The sequence below is a fragment of the Phocoena sinus genome, chromosome 16, assembly GCF_008692025.1.
Source record: "Phocoena sinus isolate mPhoSin1 chromosome 16, mPhoSin1.pri, whole genome shotgun sequence".
Lineage (NCBI taxonomy): Eukaryota > Metazoa > Chordata > Mammalia > Artiodactyla > Phocoenidae > Phocoena > Phocoena sinus.
The window spans coordinates 56,435,325-56,451,910 of NC_045778.1; the positions used below are offsets into that span (position 1 = coordinate 56,435,325).

At 40.2% G+C, this 16,586-nt stretch overlaps 1 protein-coding gene across 5 annotated transcripts in view; it reads left to right on the forward strand.

Moving 5' to 3' along the window:
• Positions 1 to 206: 206 nt before the first annotated feature.
• The window catches only part of ENTPD7 (ectonucleoside triphosphate diphosphohydrolase 7), a 40,858-nt gene continuing 24,478 nt past the window's right edge, over positions 207 to 16,586 (forward strand). The window contains exons 1-6 of one of the 5 annotated variants that reach the window (XM_032607918.1): positions 223 to 349; positions 608 to 710; positions 792 to 923; positions 1,843 to 2,025; positions 14,991 to 15,196; positions 15,441 to 15,591. In XM_032607918.1, coding sequence (XP_032463809.1) covers positions 1,964 to 2,025; positions 14,991 to 15,196; positions 15,441 to 15,591 — 419 coding nt within the window. In that variant the 5' untranslated portion in view covers positions 223 to 349; positions 608 to 710; positions 792 to 923; positions 1,843 to 1,963. Of the gene's footprint in view, positions 356 to 597; positions 711 to 791; positions 924 to 1,842; positions 2,026 to 14,990; positions 15,197 to 15,440; positions 15,592 to 16,586 lie in introns of all 5 variants that reach the window. The other 4 variants (XM_032607915.1, XM_032607919.1, XM_032607916.1 and 1 more) reach the window with 4 other exon arrangements.

The window sequence follows — 16,586 nt, forward strand, 5'->3', positions numbered from 1 at the left end:
CTCACCTGTGAGCCACAGCCGGCCCCATCAGGCGGAGCCCCGCACGACGCCCTTCCGGATTGGACGCGCTCGAAATCCCGGGGCGGGCATTAAGGCCTAGCGCTCTAGGGGACTGGCCACCCTGGCGGACCGACGTGCGGCCGACGGAGCTGGTTCGCCCGCGGCCCCAGCTGGGCGGAAGGCGGGCCCCTCTCCGCGGGTCCCCTGTCAGTCATTGGCTCCCTGCGGTTTCCTTGGGGACGTGGCGCCGCCGGCGGCCCAGGCCTCCTTCCGGCTCGGTTAGAGGCCGCGGGGAGCATCTCCGGACCTAGCAGAGCGGAGCTGAGGGAGCCGGCGGGCCGCTCGACCCGTGAGTGTGAGCTCGGGAGGGCTGCGGGGCCGGGAGGGGCGGACCGCGGGTTCCTCGAGGATGTCGCTGGCCCTCTAGAATACCCCGCACCCAGGGAGCCTGGGTAGGGTCCACTGAGCCCCAGGAACAAGAGCATACGGATCTGGAGTGGGAGCCTGGGGAGTGGGTGGACGCCATGAGCTTCTCGTGGTGGGGTATGGGGTCTAGTCTCGTGGGTACTGCTGGAGGTGAGCCGGAACCCCAACCAGCTCTTTCCAGACTGCAGACTTCGGAGATGACTGGGACGAGAAGACCACCTTCTCAAGGCAAAAGGAAAAGGAGGTGACAGGCCTTGAGACCACTGAAGGGAACCCATGGCTAGGTAAGGTTGCAGACTTTATCCTCAGCTGGGAGCTCGGTGGGGGGGTGGCTGGGAGACTGTTAGGAGTGAGGTTTGCTCTAGGGCTGCATATGGACTTCGCAGCCTGGTCAGATGGATGCAAAGATCAAAGCTGCATTCTTTTGAAGGCAGATTCAACAATACCTTACAGCTCAGAGCCCCCGGGGTGATAGAGTGAGTGCTTGCTCAGCTCTGGTAAGTGCTAGATTGTAATGTTCTTTCAAGTTTCCACTTGAGTGAAGCTAGGTACCCCTTGAGGAGGTTAAAAAAAACCCAAAAAACAAAAACAAAACAAAAAAAATTTTTTTAATGAACTTTGAAAACAGACCGAGGTCCTTCTGAATTACTAGGGAAAGTGAACTTGACAGTTGAGTATGCTTATCCATACATTATAACACTCTGAAGCTTTCAGAAAAGATTAATGTGGATCTGTGGAGCAACAGGTACCAAATGAGACAGTTGTCAAATAGAGTAAGTGGAGAAAGATGCAGAGCAGTAGGTACGGTGTAAAACCAAAGGAATGGAGACACACACACAGACACACACACAGATATATTACCTATATGGTATGTATTTATGCTTGTGTATACAAGAATATCCCTGGGTAACAGTGGTTGCCTCTGAGAGGGAAATGATGGGGTTAAGGCACAAGACTCACTTTCCACTATATATCCTTTAAACTGTTTGATTTTTTTTTATTGTGTGCGTATGTTACGTATTAAAATATTTTTAAAAATCAGTTGAATAAATTTTCTGACTATCCAGTTTTTTTGACAGCATTCTTGATGGGAATACTACAAGTGCTCTGATTCTTCAGCGTTATGAGATTGCACAGGGAGACTGGTGATCTTTTCATTAACATGAAGTTGGTTCTTTGAACTGCAATCCCAAAGTGCACTCTGAAAAAAGAGCGGAGAAGCCTTTTTTTATTTATATAGTAGAAGCTCCATGAACTATATATGTCCTTTTCTAAAATTCGAGACTAAATGAACATTTAGACTTCTGGGGGCATAAATTTTTTGCCTTTATCAGGAAGCGCTTTAATTCAGCTTAAAAACCATTTTTTAGCACTGGATTGTAGAGACTTTTCTTACTAATGTTTGTCTCATTTCAGGATCAGTTTTTCCTACCTCTGCCCAGCCTCTTGGTACTTCACTGTGCCCACAGTGAGCCCATTTCCCCGGCAGCGGGTGGCATTCCTAGGACTCTTCTTCATATCCTGTCTCCTTTTGCTTATGTTAATCATGGACTTTAGACATTGGGGTGCTTCATTACCACGAGACAGGCAATATGAAAGGTGAGTCAGCTTTACATCACTTCGATTGGCTTTGGTGTTGAAGTCATAAATATTTTGATAAGCTGTTTAACACACTACCACCTTTGACTCTTTTGGGGAATACCGCACTTTTATTAGTAAAACTGCATGCCACTTATTACATAAAGAAGATCTTAAGCCCCATTTAGGCAATGTTCAGTTTTGATTCAGGAATGCTGTTGCTGCATTTTAACCATGAAAGACATCTTTCTGTTTTTTTGTCTTGGTGGGCTGACTTACTGGGTGCATAAATGTTTAGGATTGTTATGTACTCTTGATGAATTGACCCTTTTATCATTATTAAATGACTCTCTATCTTTGACTATATTCTTTGCTCTGAAATCTACTAGTCTGGTATTAATATATCAATAGCAACTTCAGCTTTCTTGTGTCAGTGTTAGCATGATAGATGTTTTTCCATTCTTTTAGTTTTAGCCTATTTGTGTCTTTATGTTTAAAGTGAGCTTCTTGTAGGCAGAATTTAGTTGAGTCTTTCTTTCTACCCAATCTGGCAATGTCTGCCTTTTATTTGGGCCCTTCAGGCTATTTACATTTATCAATTGTTTAGATTTTAATCTGTCTTGCTATTTGTTTTCTGCTTGTCACATCTGTTCTTTGTTTGTCTTTCCTCTTTTTTTCCCTTCTTTTGAATTGAGTACATTTTTTATGATTCCATTTTAGCCCCTTTCTTGGCTTATTAGATATAACTCTGTTTTTATTTTTTCAGTGGTTGCTTTAGGGTTTAGAGTATACATCTTTAACTTATTACTTCAAGTAATATTATACCTCTTCACACACAGTGTAAGAACCTAACAACAGTGTACTTTCATTCCTCTCTTTCCCCTTGGCCTTGGTGCTATTGTTGTCATATCTTTTACTTCTACATATGTTATAAGCTCCACCATGTGTTGTTATTTTTGCTTTAAGCATTCAGTTATTTTTTAAAGAGGTTTTTAAAAATAAGAAAAAAGACTTGTATATTTACCATTTCTGGGCTTCTTCATTCCTTTGTGTAGATTTCATATTTCCATCTGGTATCATTTTCCTTTTGCCTAAAGGTCTTCCTATAACATTTCTAGTAGTGTGAGTTTGTGGTTGGTGAATTCTTTAAACTTTTATGTGACTGGAAAAGTCTTTATTTTGTTTTCCCTTTAAAAGAAATGTTCACTGAGTATGGAACTCTAGGTTGATCGTTTTCGTCTTTCATTACTTTATAGATGATGCTTCACTGTCTCCTGGCTTGTCTTAGGAGAAGTCCGCTGTCATTTTTATCTTTGTTCTCTCTGTACATGATATGTCTTCCTCTGGCTGCTTTTAAGGTTTTCTCTTTATCACTGGTTTTAAACAATTCGATTATGATGTGCCTTGGTGTAGTTTTCTTCATGATTCTTTTTTCTTTTTTTAAAGATTTTTTAAAAAATAATTTTTATTTTTTAAAATTTATTTATTTTATTTTATTTTTGGTTGTGTTGGGTCTTCGTTGCTGCGCACAGGCTTTTCTCTGGTTGTGGCGAGTGGGGGCTACTCTTCATTGGGGTGCACAGGCTTCTCATTGCAGTGGCTTGTCTTGTTGTGGAACATGGGCTCTAGGCGCATGGGCTTCAGTAGTTGTGGCATGTGGGCTCAGTAGTTGTGGCTCACGGGCTCCAGAGTGCAGGTTCAGTAGTTGTGACACACAGACTTAGTTGCTCCATGGCATGTGGAGTCTTCCTGGACCAGTGCTCAAACCCATGTCCCCTACACTGGCAGGCAGATTCTTAACCACCGCGCCACCAGGGAAGCCCTAAAGATTTTTTTGATGTGAACCATTTTTAAAGTCTTTATTGAATTTGTTACAATATCGTTTCTGTTTTATATTTTGGTTTTTTGGCCCTGAGGCATGTGGGACCTTAGCTCCCAGACCAGGGATCGAACCCACACCCCCTGCATTGGAAGGCAAAGCCTTAACCACTGGACCACCAGGGAATTCCCTCTTCATGATTCTTATGTTTGTGATTTGTTGATTCTTGGATCTATGGATTGTAATTTTTCATCAAATTTGGAAAAATTTTAACCATTATTTCTTCAAATATTTTTCTATCCTCTCCCACTTTTCCTTTGGTGTCTCCAGTAACATACTGAGCCGTGTGACGTTTTCTTACAGCCCACTGATGCTCTATTCATTTCTTTTTTTTTTCAGTCTTTTTTCTCTCTGTTTTTTCTGGATATTTTATTAATATATTGCCGTGCCTTCCGGTTCATTAGTATTTTCTTCTGTAGAGTCTACTCTCCTGTTAGTTCAGTGTGAACTGAATACCTTTTTTCACAGAAAATATATTTGAATTATTTGATATAGTTTTAATGCCTTGCCAGTTGCATAGAAGTTGCTATTTTTTAAAGGTTAGTTTCTGATTAGGCTACAGAATGAAATGATGACATGTGTTTATCATCTTCAACATAATTTTCTCTTTATTGCTTCCCAGAAAGTATCAGTTAGGAGGCTTTGGGCTGCAAGTAACAGTCAGACCAACTTAAATAATAACAAAGTTTATTGGCTCACATAACAAGAAGTCCAGGGATAGAGGGACCACAAGTTCAACATTGGCTGTCAGGATGGGAGTCTCTGTCTCAGTTGCCCATTTTGTCAGCTTACTAAATGGTTGCATAATAGCAGCCAGGGCTACCTGCATCCTCACTCATGTCCTGCAGGAGAGAAATGGGTCTTGCATGCTTTCTTATAAGAGTGAAGACCCTTCCTGGAAACCTCTAGCAACCCTTTCCTTAAATCTTTTTGGTCAGAATTGGGACACATACCTCCTCCCCTTAATATTTCTGGGTTGTTCTGTCCCCAGAATTTCTCATTTCCTATTCACTTTGGTCATTCATTCATTCATTCATTCAACAAACATTTATTTAGCAGCTACTATGTGCTGGGTGATAGGAACTAGGGCATGGAGACTTGGTACTTTTTCTCAAGAAGTTTATATTTTCAAACTTTTCTCATCTAGCAGCACTATTCCTTTGTATTTTTCTTTCTTCCTTTTCGAAGAGGGAACACTTATTTAGATAGATGACTAGAGTTGTCAACAGTTGGTCTTAAGAAGCCTGTAGCTTTGGAAAACTGAGCCCATAATTTGAGTTTTTTAAATGCTTATTGAGATTTTCTTGACATACCTGAGCACAGTTTCTTACCGGAACATAGCATGGTCTAATTATGGAATTCTATGTAGGATAATATGGCTAGAGTAAAGACTGCTAGGCAGTGAGTGGTGATCTATATAGCTGGAGAGGTAGATCAGGCTGGGCCTATTAAGCCATTTTAGGGGGTTTAGACTTAAGGGCAGAGGGAAGACTTTGAAAGGCTTTGAAGAGTGATATGATCAGAAATGCTTTTTACAGAAAGGTCATTTTGATGGCATGGTAGAGAATGAATTGGAATCCTCCAGTAGAGAGATGATGGTGGCCTAGACTTGGGTGGCAGCAATGATGATGAAGAGAAGTAAATGCATCTGAGGGATACTGGGAGGTAGAGTGATCTGATAGTTCTTATCTACCACTAAACGCAGGTGGCCAGATTCAATAAATACTTATGCTGAATTAATTGAAACAAGTTAGCCACAGAGCTAAGGAACACACAGACTGTGCCTGTGTAATGAGCTTAACAAAATCCTCACACCCTGTAATGCTTTGGCTGAGCAGCCAGCAGCCATATAGCCTAGAGCTCCTTGTTCTTTAATGAAATGTTATGTGCATATGGCCACAAATTACCATGTGTCCTTAAACTTCACTCATGGCTGCCTACATGAGTCATTTAGGAAGCAAACATCTGTTGAGAGCTTGCTGTGTGTGTGACTGTGCTAGGCGCTAGGGTACGAAGATGAATAAAACGTGGCCCCTGAACTCATGCAGTTAATAATCTAGGTAGAGAGGCAGATGTGAAGGAATAATTGTTTCCTGATGAGATAGTAGTTTAAGTATAACTATGTAGAATCAGGAATAAAGAATCAGGAACTGTACATAGTCAAGAATGAGGAATAAAGTTAAGAATCAGAACTTAATAAGAAGAGGCTCATGAGTAACCAATTTTGATATCACTGCGTTCATGTACTAAGAGCTTATGTACTATACTGATAAGAAAGGCTCTCACATAGAGGCTGTTTACTTTTGTTTTACATACTGTTTTTTTCAACTTTTTATTTTATATTGGAGTGTAGTCTGTTAACAATGTTGTGTTAATCTCAGGTGTACAGCAAAGCGATTCAGTTATTCATATACATATATCTATTCTTTTTCAAACTCTTGCCCCATTTAGGTTGTTACATAATATTGAGCAGAGTTTCTTGTGCTGTATAGTAGGTCCTTGTTGGTTATCCATTTTATTTTATTTATTTATTTAATTTATTTATTTTTGGCTGCGTTGGGTCTTTGTTGCCGCACGTGGACTTTCTCTAGTTGCGGGGAGCGGGGGCTACTCTTTGTTGTGGTGCGCAGGCTTCTCATTGCGGTGGCTTCTCTTGTTGTAGAGCACGGGCTCTAGGGTGCGCAGGCTTCAGTAGTTGTGACACACGGCCTCAGTGGTTGTGGCTCACAGGCTCTAGAGCGCAGGCTCAGTAGTTGTGGCGCATGGGCTTAGTCGCTCCGCGGCATGTGGGATTCTCCCAGACCAGGGCTCGAACCCATGTCCCCCGCATTGGCAGGCGGATTCTTAACCACTATGCCACCAGGGAAGTCCCTATCCATTTTAAATATAGTACTGTGTACTTGTGCATACTGTTGTAATTAGCTCGGTTCTCTCTGGTCTCAGGACACAGCAAATAATAGCAAGTTAGAATGGTGGTAGTGGGAGGGGTGTGATGGTCATTAGATGCGGGCACACTGATGACAGTAATTAATAACGTACTGACATCTTGACAGTGAGGCAAGAGAGAGGAAATTTATTAAAAGTAGACTCAGGGGGGGCTTCCCTGGTGGCGCAGTGGTTGAGAATCTGCCTGCCGATGCAGGGGACCTGGGTTCGAGCCCCGGTCTGGGAAGATCCCACATGCCGCAGAGCAACTAAGCCCATGCACCACAACTACTGAGCCTGAGCTCTAGAGCCTGCAAGCCACAACTACTAAGCCTGCGTGCCACAACTACTGAAGCCCGCACATCTAGAGCCAGTGCTCCGCAACAAGACAAGCCACCACAGTGAGAAGCCTGTGCACCTCAACGAAGAGTAGGCCTTGCTCGCCGCAACTAGAGAAAGCCCCTGCTCAGCAGCGAAGACCCAACACAGCCAAAAAAAAAAAAAAAGTAGACTCAGTAACTCAGAATTTCTACAGACCATTTCTATAGTGCTAAACAGTTCTACACATTTTGTTTAAACTATTTTATTATACAGTCTAATTATTTGTGTTAACGATGACCTTAAGTCAGTGGTTTTCACTTTATGTATCCGAATTACTTGGGGACCTTTAAAAAATGCAAATAACTGGACTTTTTCTCAAGGTGATTCTAATATGCAGCCTAAGTTGGGAACCATTGCTCTACAGTTTAGTTATATTTATCTGGGAACGAAGTATTGTGGTATAGGGGAAAGAGATTGATTTTAGAGCCAATCAGCCCATCATTCTCTAGTTGGGTTATCTCAGACAGGTGCTCTATTCTGGGATCTCATTTCTTTAAGTATAAAGTGGAGGTAAAATGCCTGCCTTGTCTTGTCATTTGGATTAAAAAAGAAAAACACCTAGCACTGCCTGGTACATCACAGATATTAGTCTTATTAGTATTATTTGGAATAATCTTGATTTTTCTGTTCTCTAATTCTGTTTTGTGCCCTGCAAATATGCAGTGAAGATAAGGGGAAGCATTATCTCCATTTAAATTTTTTCCTTCCAGAATTTCTTTTCTGTGGCAGCTGTTACTACTTAGGCACTGGTAAGCACTAGCTGATGATAAAATGATTAAACAAATAATTAGGAATTGATGAAAACACCTAACACTCAAGTTCAACAGCTTATTAAAAATTAGGACAAGTGCTTGTGGTTGTGATTTTTATATTACATACATTGAATATAGTCATATTTTTTCCAACTTAAATTGTTCTTAATTCACATGATGAAATTATATCAATATTTTATATAGAAAAAATGTTTTAATTTGAATTTTTTCAGCCATTGGTAGAACCTAGCATATCACTTCTTTTTTTTAATTTTTAAATTTTATTTTATTTATTTTTTTATACAGCAGGTTCTTATTAGTTATCTATTTTATACATATTAGTATATATATAGCATATCACTTCTGAGGTGATATGGCCCAGGATTTTAGAAGCCTGCATGGGGGTTTTCCCTCAGTAGTTTCAAAACTGAAGAGCTGTTGTTTTACAAACATATGCCCACATGGCTTCTGGAAGGAGAAAGCAGAAGGTTTGCATCAGAACTAGAATTTAGGAAAAGGTAAATTTACAGATTGATGGGTGTCAGTAAGGATAGAATCCAGAATTTTTTTTTTAATTTATATTTCTAAAACAAACTTTATTTTTTAGAGCAGTTTTAGGTTCACAGCTAAATTGAGCAGAAGGACAGAGAGGTTTCCCATATACCTCTTGCCTTCCCCCCACAACACGCACAGCAAAGCTGTTTTTAAGAATAATTTTTGTTAGATGTGTTTTAATCAACTATTTGTCTAGCATGTGGCATATAAGATGGGCTCCAACAACTTCATCGTACTTAATTCATATTTTACACCCATTTATTCATTCATCTATTCACTTACTCAACAAACACTGTCTACACTGTGGTATCCAATAGGGTAGCCACTACCCACAGAGGCTATTTAAATATAAATTAATTTAAATTAAATAAAATAAAAATTCAGTTCCTTATTTGTACTAGTCACATTTCGAATGTTCACTGGCCACATGTGGCTAGTAGCTATCCTATCAGACAGTGCAGAAAGGGAATATTTCCATCATATCAGAAAGTTCTGCTGGAAAGTGCTAGTCCTGGATACTGGGTAAATTGTTAAAATTTATTAATAATTTTTAGTATAAGGGGTGCTTTTAGCATGTATTCATACATGTTGTGCAAGACAAACAGTGAACCGTTCTTACTTAAATGTTCTGTATATTCAGTACATTTCTTTTTCACCTTAATGTTTAATATTGTTCACTTTTTGGTAACCCCACTACTGTCTTTATTAGTGGGGAAATATTTGTCTGGTTGACTTATTGTCCTGAAGAATGTAGCTATTGAAAGGTGGTGCCTCACGTTCCTTTGCCATCTGGGAATAACTGAATGAGCGCTACTGTGTCAGCAATCAGCTCAATACTGACCTTCCTTAGGAGTTTTAATTCTGTTTAAAGCAAGTGAAAAAGAGCCATTACTTATGGTTAGAATAAAAATGATAAACAGATATACAGGTGAAGTTAAGGGAAAAATTCAGAGATTTTGCTGGTGAAATTGAAGGCATTTATTTGCATTTATTCATTTATTCATTTACTTGTCCTTAATGGTGTTTATAATGTTTATAAGCAGAGCTTTAAATTATAAATGTTCCTGACTGATCTGATTAATCTTGTTAGGAGATAGGTAGTAACCTTACAAGATCCTTTTCTGGGTATGTATTGCTATCATCAGTCATGCACAGCTACTTTGGCTATAATGTCATTATATTTGGTTTTGAGCCTTGAACAGAGTTGGGATATGATGACATTCATCAAAGAGGTGGTAGCTCCATGCTGATGGGGGACCACTTTAATGGACTTCTGGCATATTACTGAGTTCTTTTTGAACTCTAGAAGCGGTAATTAGTGTTGATTTTGTAAGCTAGGTAATGGTTTGGTTAGTTATAGCTCTAATGTTGTTAATGTCTTGAGGATAATGGCAACGAAAAGCAATCTCTTCCGTTTCTACCTTGGGTGATGTATATGTGGGTATCTTTCTTTTCATTGACTCAGCAGTGACCAGAGGGAAATCATGTTTCTCAAATAGAGAGGATATATGTGTGTGAGGCGGGGGTAAGTGCATGTGATGGTGAATCAGATCTCTCCTGGGACGGTGGATGTGAGGGATCCAAAGCTTTTGGAACTTTTCTATTGGGCTTTAGGTCTTCTTTAGGGGTTGACTTAGTGCAGTATCAGCAAAGCAGAAGGACCCAGCAATGCAAGTAATTAACCATGATGGCTAAGGCTGGGACTGCAAATCAGAAATGAAAATATCTGAGAAAGGACCAGTGATCCATCCGCGTTAGGAGCCTAGACAGAGGAAGACCTTCAGGTGGTTGAAAAGTGTTAAGAAGCCTGATTAGGTCATAAGAGGTCAGAATTCCAGAACTTTCTGCGGCCTGAAGCAACTGATCAAGGATTCAAGTGGGAAATGTAACATAAATGTCATCTGGTCCTATCTTTCTCCCTTGTATTCTAGTGTCAGCTGACTTTTTTCTGCCAATACACACATGGCGACTTCTGAGAGAAGAGAAAGCAAAGTTGAGTTGTACCCAAATGAGAGCTGTAAAGTTGCTTATCTTGACAGGAACCAAAGAGGATGACAGGATGCTTTGGAAAGCCATTGAAATTTTCTAAGGAGAACAACTGATTTTGAATATAGCTATACAAAGACACAGATGAATTATTAACAAACTAGCGGCTTCATATTGTGAGCTCTAGGCCCAAGCCAATCAGGATTGATTGATACGTATCAGAGAAATGTGAGGAACATTGTGTCTGTATTGAGGTATGCAGATAAGGTAATAGCTCTTGAGAAGCTGAGAGTCTAAATGGAGAGGTGGAGCAAACAAATATGAAAGAACTCTTAGGGCTCATACTGAAATGTAAGCAAACTGCTTAAAGAGAATGACACTCCACATGTTAGAACAGAAGGGGGAGGCCTTTTTTAGATCATTACAAGAATCAACTTGTTGAGGGGAGGCTTCTTGAGAACCGGCAAGCCATATCAAAGAAGGGAAAGGGGGAGGAATAGGTAGAGAAGCCAAACGGATGTTAGAAAAAAGGTCACGTTAGAGTAGTGGTTCTCAAAGTGCTTACTGACGCTTGGGAGTCTCTGAGACCCTTTCAGGGAGTGTGTGAGGCCAAAGCTATTTTGATGATAATACTAAGATGTTGTTTGCCCTTTTAAAAAATTGTGTTTAAAAACGCATAACACAATTTACCCATCTTAACCATTTTTAAGTGTATAGTTCAGTACCGTTAAGTATATTCACATGGCTATGAAGCCAATCTCCAGAACTTTTTCATCTTGCAAATCTGAAACTCTATACCCATTAGACAACAACCCCTAATTTTTCCCTATCCCCAGCCCCTGGTAACCACTATTCCATTTTCTGTTTCTATGAATTTGCTTACTTTACAAACTTCATATACAAATACTAGAATTATCTAGTATTTGTCTTTTGTGACTGGCTTATTTCACTTAGCATAATGTCCTCAAGGTTCACCCATGTTGTAGCGTATGGCAGGATTTCCTTCTTTTTTTTTTAAGGCTGAATCATATTCCATTGTATGTATATACCACATTTTGTTTATCCATTCATCTGTCATGGACATCCGAGTTCCTTCTACCTTTTGGCTATGGTGATACTATTTGCCTTTTTCACTGAGTTGACATTTACACTGATGATGCAAAAGCGATGGTGGGTAAAACTGCTGGTGCCTTAGCACAAATCAAGATAGAACACCAAATTATACTAGTAGTTACGGCAGTCTTCATTGTCACACAATTGCAGTGGGAAGAAAAGTCTAATTCCACTTAAGAATACCTTTTTAATATTCTGTGTGACAAAATGGGAAATAGGAATTAAGCACTTCTGTTGCATACTCAGGTTGTCTCAAGGAAAAGCACTTAGGCAATTGTTTGAATTGTGAGCTGAACACAGTCATGGAATACTAGTTTTCACTTGAAAGAATAACTGTCAGAAAAACTGTAGATTTCAGATGTGGGTATTTCGTAGACATTTTCTTGAAAATGAATGAAGTAAAAACCTGTCACTTTAAGGAAAATAACTGTCAGTATTTATTGCCAGTGATAAAATTTGAGCTTTTAAGTGAAAATTAGAAGTTTGGGAAGTTTGTATCTGCCACTGTGAGTTTGATAGCTTCCCAATACTTAAAAGACTTTTTTGATAAAATTGGTAGTGATATTCATTAATGTGTGTGGTTTTTTGGTAGAATGAAATGTGTCAACATTAAGAAGATTTGCATAGCTCAGCGAACCAGTATTTTCCAGTATACGATGTGACAACATTACGCATGGGTAAAAGCAATTTAAAGTGAAAGACCAGTGCATTTTAATGTAACAGTATGAAAAGTTCTTAGAGTTTAGATTCCACATTGCAACCAACCTTTAAGAAACTCCACTTGTCAAGTTTCAGTGTAGTACCAATGATCTAAAAAGTACTCTTCCCTTTTCCAACAACATACCTGGGTGAAGCTTGATTTTCTTCATATACTTCAATCAAAACAACTTATCGTAACAGATTGAATACAGAAGCAAATATGAGAATCTAGTTACCTTCTATTAATCCAGACACAAAAGAGATTTGCAGAACTCTAAAACAATGCCACTCTTCTAACTTTTTTGTTTTAGAAAATAGTTGTTTTTCATAAAATATGTTAATATGTAATGAGTTTGCTATTGTGTCTAAATAAATAAATAAGTATTTTTAAATGTTCTGTTTTATTTTCTAACATGGTAAATATAGATAGATGTACCACAAAAGCTCTTTGGGGTCCAGTAATTTTTTTAAGGCTATAAGGGGTCCTGAGCCCCAAAATTTTGAGAACCAATGTACTGGAAAAAGTTATTCATTAAGCAGGAGGGGACAGGATCCAGAATCTTGTCAAAGAGAAGTAGAAGGGGTGGTTTTCAGAGAAGGAAAGCAGATAAAGATCTGTGAAGTAGAAAGATTGCTGATGAGAAATGAAAAGTCACTTCGGGCTGGAGATGGATTATCTTGCCTATTTCTTTTCTATCTGTGGCACACAGATGTCTGCCCAGCTTTCCTGTGATAGAAGTGAGCTGTTATGAGTTGACTGGTGGATTGTGAGCCCATTTCAGCCCAATCATTTGATTAGAATGGGAAAGTCTGTGGTGGAATGGAATCTTTAGGACTGTAACCTTTCTAGTGTGTAACAGACTTTTACCATCTGCTTCACTTCCTGCAACTCACTCTCATATCAGATCCAGAAAAAAGTTCTACCTGACCCTATCCTAAGCAATAATTTACAGCATTGTATTGAAGCTCAAATATATGTTCTCCTCTTTTTAAAATAATGCATTGTGTGTTATAGAATAGGAAAGGTACTCAGCTTTACTTTTTTGATTTCAGAACTGTTTCTACACAGTCTTCTTTTCATCAAGTTTGCTTTTCTGTCCAAAGTAAGGAACTCTGTAGTCTGTGTAGCAATGTGAAATCACCAGTAAACACAGGCTAGATTGTTCTGAGAGGTATGACACATGGCTTACTTTTCTGGATTTACTGTGAAGGGAATGTTACCTGCAATGCAAGACCCCTCACTTGCATGGGCCCCTTTTGTATTTGTAATGTTGAATATTTTGTGTAAAAGAACCTTCCTCTCCCATTATATTAGTTTCAGGCTTCACAAAAGCTAGTTCTAAAGGGTTCTATGTAAGGGTCTTGGGGATCTGGGCGTTACCTCTAAAGACAATGTTGGATGATAGGGCAGAAGGGAGTTTAGGTGTATTACTTGAAAAAATTCACAACATTACTTTCAGAATATTCATTCAATTATTAGCTCAACCTATGGTAATATTTATTCAAATTTAAAAGAATCTAGAAGGCAAAATTTTAGTCTGCCTACCATGCATTATATATTAGCATCAAGAAAGAGCTCTCGGGGCTTCCCTGGTGGCGCAGTGGTTGGGAGTCCGCCTGCCAATGCAGGGGACACGGGTTCGTGCCCCGGTCCGGGAAGATCCCACATGACGCGGAGCGGCTGGGCCCATGAGCCATGGCCGCTGAGCCTGCGCGTCCGGAGCTCCGCAACGGGAGAGGCCACAACAGTGAGAGACCCGCGTACCGCAAAAAAAAAAAAAAAAAAAAAAAAAAGAAAAAGAAAGAAAGAGCTCTCCTTTTTTGAGTAATAAGCTAAAAGCCATTCTCATTCTCACCGGGCTCCTCTTGAGGTGAAGCCTTTGAAGAGGAGTCATCAGTGACGTTTGTACTTTTCAGACCCGTACGCTCTGAGGAAACTTTAATGTTATTTAAAGCCTCATCACTCAGAAGAAGGGTTTTATCAGCTTTTAGCCTTCTTTTCTTTCTGGATATTTCAGCCCTTTTCTCCAGAGAGTCTTCTGCTATTTGTTCTCCCAATAGTTATGTAACAAGCACAGCACTGTGCTAACTGCTCAACATACATTTTTGCCTCTCTGAGAGTAGAGACTCCTAACTACCCTCATTTCACAGATGAGGGAACAGCTTGAGAGAAGTAATTTCCTGAAGGTCACAAAACATAGAAAGTGCTAGAGCTGAGACTCAAACCTTGGGATTTTGGTGGTAACATCTTTACTTGTTCCGTCTTCCTGCTGTCAGCCAGATATCATTCCGCCATATTCTTCATGTTTATATACAGAAAGGATAGATAAATAGAGAAGAAATTATTAGAATTACTTTAGTTATCTAGTGTGCATAGCAAACCACCCTCAAATTTAGTGGCTCAGTATTTACTCAGGCCTAGAAGCCCTTTAATGCTTAGTAAAAGATTTGCTACCCTGGCCAGTTTCAGAACTAACCCCAAACTTAGGGGAGTCTTTTGGTTACCTAATTTCAGTATAAACCAGCTGTTGCCTCATATACATCAGTAAATATGGTCAATATTGTTTCATTCCTTTGTTAGGATGTGTAGTCCCGTGTGCCTGGCACATGTAGGCACTTAATGAAGACTCACGAACAGATGAATTAACTGGCGGTGCTATTTGCTTAACACTAGTTTCTCTTTTTGCCCGGCTTAGGTATTTGGCTCGAGTAGGAGATCTTGAAGCTACTGACACTGAAGACCCAAATCTAAATTATGGACTTGTTGTGGACTGTGGCAGCAGTGGCTCTCGGATTTTTGTTTATTTCTGGCCAAGACATAATGGGAATCCTCATGACTTGTTGGACATCAAACAGATGAGAGACCGTAACAGCCAACCAGTGGTTAAAAAAATCAAGCCAGGTACTAAATGGAATATATTTCATTGTCAGTCTCTTTTATCTGCTACAGAAATGAGAGGACAGAAGAGAAGAGGGGGAAAGAAAGCTACCCTTTTCTTCCGGAGGTTCTGGATAATGGGAGGGATTCATTGCTACCCTTCTCTTATGAAAGAAATGTTTAGGACCTTAAACAGAACCTTATGGGGTATCAGTCTTCTGAGTCTATGTGATCTGCTCTTTAAAGAAAGTATTTTATCTTACTTAAGGAATCTCTGCAATGGCAGACACTCCAGAACATGCCAGCGATTACCTTCGTCCTCTGCTGAGCTTTGCTGCTGCTCATGTGCCTGTGAGGAAGCACAGGGAGACCCCCCTTTACATCCTATGCACAGCAGGCATGAGGCTTCTCTCCGAGAGGTGAGATGCAGGAGAGTGGGTGGCCCAAGAGTTGAAAGTGCAGTTTCATACATTATTCTCTGTGGTTCCCTGGTCTGAAGGCAGGATGTGGGTACAGCACACAGAGTTGCCAGGTGGCACTAAAAGACTTCTTGCTCAAAATAGAGCAGAGCCACTCCTACACCCCGTTATTTCACAATCAGTTGATCACACCTCCATGTCGTTTGCTTCTTTGGGATCAATATCTATTTGGGATGGTTGTAATGATTCTTAGTTTTGATTGAGGGTTGGGAGCAGTGGTGATGTAATAAATTTGGATCATGAGGCCCCTAGAAGGGGAGCATAATTTCAGAAGGGTAGTAGGAGGGTCACCTGAGGGGCTGGGTACCTGGGGTCTAGTAGGAGGGCTCTGGTACGAATGGGGTTTTCTCTATAACTTTGCCTGGCTCCCTGATGATAGTTGGTGCTACTTGCAAAGCTTAGTCTCCATTGCTTTAGACCACTTTTTTCAACCCCTGCTAGTTAAGTCTTTTCCACTTGACCTTGGCAGTTTAGCCTGGCTTTTTGCCACCTGATCCTTCTTCCTTCACTGAAAGAGGAGGAAGACGAAGAGGCAGCAGCTATGCTTAGGTCAGACCCCTCCTTGTTTGTGATTTCTCCCTTTTGACACCTCCCTGACCCCTCCATACAACTTATTATGGTCTTGAGGTAGGAATGAGCTCCCTTAACTTGAGCACCCATCCTTCTGCAATGTTCACAGTCTCATAGTCATAGGGTATTTTTTATTAGCTTAAATGTTTTTCCTTGATAAATAGCAGTTCCCTTTTCCACAAAGTTTCATTTCATGTACTTGGCCAACAGCAAGGAAAACCTCTGCCATGTGTGTAGGGCTCCATTCTGCTTGTGCCAGACATGTATGTCAACACTTCTTCCAGTTGACTACTTTCCTTCTGCTCAGACACAGAGTTACTGGTTTACTGTTGAGAAGCAGATTATTTTATGTAGCCATTTGTCAA